The sequence below is a fragment of the Chelonia mydas genome, chromosome 2 (genome assembly GCF_015237465.2).
Source record: "Chelonia mydas isolate rCheMyd1 chromosome 2, rCheMyd1.pri.v2, whole genome shotgun sequence".
Classification (NCBI taxonomy): domain Eukaryota; kingdom Metazoa; phylum Chordata; order Testudines; family Cheloniidae; genus Chelonia; species Chelonia mydas.
In genome coordinates, this window is record NC_057850.1 from 2,686,869 (window position 1) to 2,694,270 (window position 7,402).

The 7,402-nt window shown below is 60.5% G+C and overlaps 1 protein-coding gene across 1 annotated transcript in view; it reads right to left on the reverse strand.

Annotated features, from left to right (window-relative positions):
* Window positions 1-6,866, reverse strand: part of DGAT1 (diacylglycerol O-acyltransferase 1) — a 28,355-nt gene extending 21,489 nt beyond the window's left edge. The window contains exon 1 of the mRNA XM_037891811.2: window positions 6,657-6,866. Within this exon, the coding sequence (XP_037747739.1) occupies window positions 6,657-6,832 (176 nt within the window). The 5' untranslated portion in view covers window positions 6,833-6,866. The remainder of the gene's footprint in view (window positions 1-6,656) is intronic.
* Window positions 6,867-7,402: the final 536 nt, after the last annotated feature.

The window sequence follows — 7,402 nt, forward strand, 5'->3', positions numbered from 1 at the left end:
GATTTGCCTCTAGTGTGGGTAGTCACCCAACCAGGGAGAGGAGTCTCTGGCTGACTGTACAGAACGATACCTCTATTAGATGGCCAAACCGACCCCCTTGTGCGCACTCTGGTTGCTATTTTAGACACAATTCAGTCGGACTGAATTGACATTTCTAGAGCTGGTGTCTGCTCCTTAAGAGCCAAAGCCAGAGGTACAGACCTTGCTCCGAGTCAGTGCGTCTCCAGGGCTGAAGTGGAGCCCAGGCGTCCTAGGACACAGACATGCCACCTTTAATCACCTGTGCCCGCGTTCTGTGCGGCACGTGGGGTATGTCCCCAGGGAGCCATCGAAGGAGTATCAGGTGGGGACAGGATTAGGAATCCTGAACTACAGCGAGAGGCCTCCAAGTCCAGGGTTGGGACTCTTCTGGACTGTCCTGGTAAGACGATTAAGGAGCCCACACTAGGCTAGAAAGTCAGTGGCCATCCTCAGCACCGCAGCTTCCAGCGGGGTTTTGACTCCTCTCCTGCTAGGTCCTTCCTGGCTGGGACTCGCTCTCCAGGGTGGAGGTTTCCCTGTAATCCTCGAACAGGCTCTTCACCCGCTGACCCAACCAACGGATGCTCTTTTGATCATGACACAGGATAAGTGTCTCTCCCGACTGGACTACAGGCATCTGCCCCGCAGTCGGGTGCTTCTGGCATCGCAGAGCGGATGCCCCAGGGCTCCTGTGAAGGCAGCTCTGCAGGAATGGCTCCTTCGGACCCGACACCCGCTCCCTGTTGCCCTTAGGCAGTGCCTGCCCTGCCAAGAGGGGTGAAGTCTGACCACCCATCAGCCCTTCGCCGCCCAGGCCTCATGGAGCATGCTGGATTCACCTCGCCCTGTGCAGCATTGTCAGCTGAGCCCACCAGCACTAGCCAGCCCCCACACGTTTAGCTCTGTTCCTGTCTAGGGCTACTTCTCCAGTGGCCAGCCTGAGGTTAGGCCTTACTGCCCCCCAGACACCCACCTTCCTGCCCTATGCCTGTATTTCTAGTCCCAGACAGGCAGAGACACTGAACAGCTGAAGAAATGGCCTTACCCCCCAGAAGCAAAGGGCCCCCTGTGCTCTTCTCACTGGCTGCCTCTCTAGCCAGGCATGTGGCACAAGGGGCTGACAGAAGACCCCAGCACGGCATATTTCAGTCACTTGGGCTTTGTTGCAGACATTTAGCTCCCCTTCTACCACTAACCTCAGCACCATTTAGTGCCAGGCTGCAACACTTGGAGTCTTGGCTGCTTCCCACCCCCTCTGGGGTCCTCCTCTGCACAGCACAGGGGTGAGGGCAAAGTCCTCAGGGCAGAGTCCCGGCCACTGCTCCCCCTCAGCAAAGCCAGGGGACACTGAATTGTCATTTCCTCCATCACCAGAGCTGAGAACTGACACTTCTCCCTGCAGCCTTCCTCCAGAGGTGGCCAGGAGCAGCACCTCCAGCAAGGGGGATACATGTGCCCTGTTAGATCACGCTCAACCTTGCCCCCCAGGTGCTGCACCGGAGACTGCTCTAAAAGCTGGCTGCTCTCCAAACCTGATCAGAGCAGGAAGTGGCCGGCCAGCCATGAGGAGAGAACAGGTTATAGCCACCTGTTTGCAGAGCAGGTGAGACAGCCAAGGCTGTGGCTTACAACAATTAACACTTGCACTGCTCCAAGCCCTGTGACACCTTAGCATTTAGATGAGCCGTGGCCCGCAAGCGTCCCCCCTTGCGCTGTGATTCCATCCACCCCTGTGCTAGGCGGCAGCCTGCTGCGTCCGTGCCGGACTGAACGTCGAGAGCCGCCGGGGTGCAGGTGGGCGACTGCCAACCAGCATCACAGCGGGAGTGCTCTGAACTGCTCTGCTAGTGCTGCCGTCTTTCAGATGAGAAAACGGCCGATCTGACCAGTCTCGAGAGACCCCACGGCAATCCGTAGGGAGGAGTGTTTCCCTGAGTTCCCAGGGGAACGCCAACCCTGGTTACTCCCCCCACCCTTGCAGTGTCATTTGGATGCAGGATTCTTTACTGCGTGTTCCACTGTGCTGTTAAACACCATTGTGCAACACCCCAGAGAAGGCTGCATTTCAGTGGCAGATGAAGCAAGCCACATAGAATCACAGAAGCGTAGAGCCAGCAGGGCCCTCGAGAGGTCAGCTGGTCCCATTCCCTGCACTCAAGGCAGGACTACACAATAACCAGACCATTCCTGGCAGCTGTCTGTCTAATCCACTGATACCACAACCATATGGGCTTCCAGCTGTTAAAGTGAGCGACAAGGGATGGCCCAGTGGTGCAGGCACAAGCCTAGGGCTACAGGTTCAATTCCCCTCTCCACCACAGGCCGTGGGTGATCTTTGGCAAGTCCCCTACTCAAAGCCTCAGCTCTCCAGCTGCACACCGGGGTAACTGCCCAACCCTGACGTACAGGGGGCGGGAGGGGAGACAGGAACGGTTCAGAGGTTCAGACACTGCAGTGATGGGGGCCAGGGGAGACGTGTTTTGGAATCCTCCAGAAGGCTAGCAGTGAGCCGTACACATGGCTAGTAACTATGCGGTCACTTGTCCTCCCTCCAGGAGGGACCCGCTTGTTCTCTCCAGTCCTAAGACCAGCGGCTGGCTGGCGCCGCCTTCATACAGGGCCTAAGACAGCGAGGCCCTGATTTGGGCTGCGGCCTCTTGGCACTACTGCCAGCAATCAGCTAGAGAAATGCCACGGCTGCCTGCCGGTGAGACCGATCCTAGACCTTCAGCTCAGCTCCTGCACAGAAGTCGGCTTGCTTGGGCCCAAGATGAAGCAGCAGACACAGTCAGGTGCTTCTGTTCTCTGCGCTCCAGATTTGGCAGCAAGTCTCACAGCTGGGTTCTACTGTCAGCCTCCAGCAGGCACCTCACCTACATCAGCTGTACAGGCTCATGCTCCCTCTGTAAAATCTCTAACTCCCGTGGGGTCTGAGACTGCACCTCCCCACATTCCCTCCCTGACACTAACTGGGAAGAGACAGGCCCTTGGATCACTGCTGGCATTTCTGCTTTAGGGCAAGATTCACTCCCTCGGCCTCTCTGCTGGCTGAGAAAGGCATACAAGCCAAACTCCCCTCTCCCAGAAAGGGGGCGGGAGTAGAGGATTCCTCCCATGCGGGGTGGGAGACAGGACTAAGACCAGCATGGAGGGTAAATGTACAGTAGCTGACATGTTGGGTCCCCACCCTAGGAAGGCCACCCACTGGTACCACTGTCCCAGGCCACAAGGTGGAGGAGAGATGCCCAAGCCTCCAGCACAGATTGGATCTGTACAGTTCGGAGAGAACTTCTGAAATTGCCGTTGACAGACCAGCTCGGGGAATCCTTGAGAAATTCAAGGGACAAATCCAGCCTTGTTGACACCTCCCAGGGTTCTGCTGTATCACCCAGCACAGCCAGGAATGAGCGAGAGGCGGAGAGGAGAGGGCAGGCATGCCAGTTGTCAGAACTGAGACCACGCCGGGAGCCTTGCCCTTACTGTCATGGTCCATCAGGCACAGCTACAGCGCCCATCGCTCTGGGGTCTCTACAGCATTTGGCAAGGGGGATCCTGCCATCAGCAGAGGGGGCCACAGCAATCCCTGGTGGGCAGAGGACACCCGTTTGCTCCACACTGCACATGCACTATGCGTAGGAGGTCACACTGAGTGGAGGATGCCGTTTTGTAGAGCGAAAACTGGCATCATCCATGCTGTCTGGGGACCTGGGAAGAAACCGTTCATTTAAATGGGCTCGTGCCAGCAGTTTGGGAACTCCTCCCCCCACCCACCACTAGTGAATTCAGACTTCACACCCAGAAAGAGAAGAGAACAACGTCACTTAACATCCAGAGACCAGCACCATGGGCACACAGCACTATCAGGAGGGTCGAGAGGCTGAGTTTCAGGCCAGACAGGACCACCAGATCACCTAGTCTGACCTGCACATCACAGGCCACCCGCACCCTAAACCCAGCTATGGAGAGGAGACCCACAGCAGACTAGACTGGTGTGCGTCACAGGCAGAGAACAGCAGGGACCGAGGGGCACTGGTGCCCGAGGCTCCCCAGGGCAGGGAATGGATTCAGTGAGAGACACCCAGCTAATCCTGGCAAGTGACCCACACACTACAGGGGAAGGCAACCCCCCACCCCGAGTTCCCTGCCAGTCTGATCGGGGGGTCCATGGAGGGAGAGCAGAGAAGAGACACTCCCCTTCCCATGCCCACGTATAGATCAAGGAGACCCTGGCATGTGAGCAAGAACCAGCCAGGCAAGAACCTAAGAGAGGACACTTGGTGCCAGCTCAGAGCACTGGCTCACCCTGCCCAGTGTCCCATCTCCTGCCATGGCCCTCCCTGAGGCTTCAGAGAAAGCAGATAAACTCTCAGAATACACCAGGGCAGGGGTGTCACGGAGTCCCCGGGCGACGTGCTGGAACTGCTCCCTGAGAAGCCAGGCAGGACTCTGGGGAAGTCTCCTTTCTGTGAACAGACTGTCTGCAGGACACACAGCTTCCACCTTCCTGGGTCTGACCTCTGCCCCTCCGTGCGCTTCCCACAGTGAGTCTGCTCAGGTGGGGTCCTGGGGAAGCCAGAGGGTCCTGCACCCCAACTCCGCAGTCAGACGTGACTCTCAGCCAGCCAGTAAATCAGAGGTTTATTAGACGACAGGAACATGGTCTAACACAGAGCTTGCAGGTGCAGAGAACAGGACCCCTCAGATGGGTCCATTTCGGGGGGCAGTGAGCCAGACAACCACATCTGAACTTCACTCCACATCCCCAACCAGCCCCAAACCGAAACTCTCTCCCACCCCTCCTCCTCTGGGCTTTGTCCCTTTCCCCAGGCCAGGAGGTCACCTGATTCCTTTGTTCTCCAACCCTTTAGCTCTCACCTTGCAGGGGGGAAGGGCCCAGGCCATTAGTTGCCAGGAAACAGGGTGTCGGCCATTCTCTGTGTCCAGACCCCTGCACACACCTGCCCTCTAGGGCTCTGCAGTGATCAGACACCCTTATCCCACCCCCTAGAGACTTAAGAACTGCATAGGGGAAACTGAGGCACCCCCACACTATTCAGAGGAAACATTAAGAACAGTCCCACTTCGTCACACGGGGGGGTGCGGCGAGAGAATCCCTTCCTGACCACTGCTGATGGCTGGCTGAAGCCCTGAAGCAGGAGCTTTAGGAATATAAGACATACACTGGAAGTGAGCCCCAGGGTTGCGGAGCCCTGTCCCCCATCATCACAAGCAACCCAGTCACACAATTGCACTCGGTTGGTGCGGCCCCTGGAGAGGTTCGCCAATGACGTGCCGTGGAAAGCTGGCCAGTCAATGCTGATTTCTCCTCCCTGGTTACAAGTGCCAATTCGCACGAGAGGAGGTTATAAATACACAGAGGAGGCTCTAAAAATGCCAGTATCACAGTGTGGGAGTGTAGGTCTCCGGGTGTGGTCCCAAGAGACCAGCCCCGTTCTAAGATGTGGTCCACGCTTTGCGGCCTGGGAACCCCTTACAGCAAATGCCTCCTGCCCGACAAGGGGCATTACCTCCCACATGCTATCAAACCCCGCAGCGAGCAAGAGGAAGGTAATAGCCCTGTTGTAGCAGCCCGGCTTTAGGGCAGCACTGGATACGGTGTCAGGGAAGTTCAGGCAGGCTAGCCTGGATACAAGTGTTGCCATGTGGCCGGAAACTGGCAGAAAAAGGTAAACAAAGTGATGAATGGCAACATGTCCAGCTGGGGCGAGGTCTGATGGAGTCAGGGCCAGCCTCCCTCACAACGCTGATCCTTCACCCCTTGCAAGGCCGACCCCCTTCCCAGGCGCGAGCCTCCTGGGTGCTCCCCTGTTGGGGCAGGCTGGGAAGGGAGCGGAGGACAGAGGACGCACACAGGACACGACACTACGAGGAGCAGCCAAGGCAAGATCGAGATTAGAAATCCGGGCATAAAACAAAGCGGAAGCCAAAGAGGGGAGACGCACTGCACAGTCAGACACCAACGGCGTGACCCAGGCAGAGCGTGGGGACCAACCTATTCTGTGCAGAGGGAATTTTAATTAGGGGCCTTGAACCATGCTCGGGGCTTATCTGCAGGCACAGTTATCTGCTCCGGGGGCACAACCGCGTGAGTCAGACACACATCGGGAGCGGCGACACGGCGCCGCCAGCCTTCGGCATCGTTCGGCTCAAGAGTGAACGCCCGGTCCCACAACACTCACACCAGGGTCACACACAGCCCCTCCGAGAGCCGGCGTTGGGCAGCTGGGAGCTAGACTTCGGGGTAGGAGGCCACACAGGACCACCAGCGCGGGGGGCCGCACGGGACCGGGGGGGCCGCACGAGGTCTGCCCTACTGCTGGAAGGGAGGACAGACGTCACCCCAGCTGGAAGGGGTCACCATGGGGGGGGGACCCCGGGCACATGGGCCCAAAGGCACACGGGGGGGGGGGGGGTCATGGATCCGCAAAGGGGAGTCGCGGGGCCCCGGGCCCGGGGGGAGGGGCCCGGGCTACCGGGTGGGGACCAGACAATGGGGGCCCCATCGACCCCCCTAGTGCCCAGCCCCCCCGCGGGAGGCGAGCTAGAGGACCCCATGGGGAGGGGCCCCTTGACCCCCGCGGGGGGAGGGGCCCGGGCTCTCGGCCCCCCCTTACCTGAAGTCCCCGCAGTTGTCGGGGTCGCTCTCCGCGGGGGGCTCCGCTGCCGGCTCCGGGCCCCGCCGGGGCGGCTCCGCCTCCCGCTCGGGCTCCCCCTCGCCCGGGCTGCCCGCGCTGGGCCGCCGGGGCCCGGACCGCCTGCGGCGGGAGCCGCCCGCGCCGCGCTCGCCCATGCCTGGCTCTGCGGGCCCCGCCGCGCCGGGAGCCGCGTCCCGCTGCTCGCCGCGCCCCTCCAGCGTGCCCCGCCCGGCCCCGCCTGCCGGCCGCCGTACCCGCCCCGCGGCACCACGGGATATGTAGTCCCGGCCGCGCCCCTCCAGCGTGCCCCGCCCGGCTCCGCCTGCCGGCCGCCGTACCCGCCCCGCGGCACCACGGGATATGTAGTCCCGGCCGCGCCCCAGCGCGGCTCCCTGGGCGGGGCATGCTGGGAGATGTAGTTCTATCGCCCAGCCCACCTCGCTGCATCCCTCCCCCCTCCGCACCTCCACCCCCCCCGGGCACTGCATCCCTCCCCCCCCCCGCACCTCCATCCCCCTCACTGCATCCCTCCCCCCCGCACCTCCATCCCCCGTCCCTGCATCCCTCCACGTCCCAACCCCCCCGCACCTCCATCCCCCTCACTGCATCCCTCCCCCCCGCACCTCCATCCCCCTCACTGCATCCCTCCATGTCCCAACCCCCCTGCACCCTATCCCCTCACTGCATCCCTCCAAGTCCCATCCCCCATCACAGTGATGGGGGAG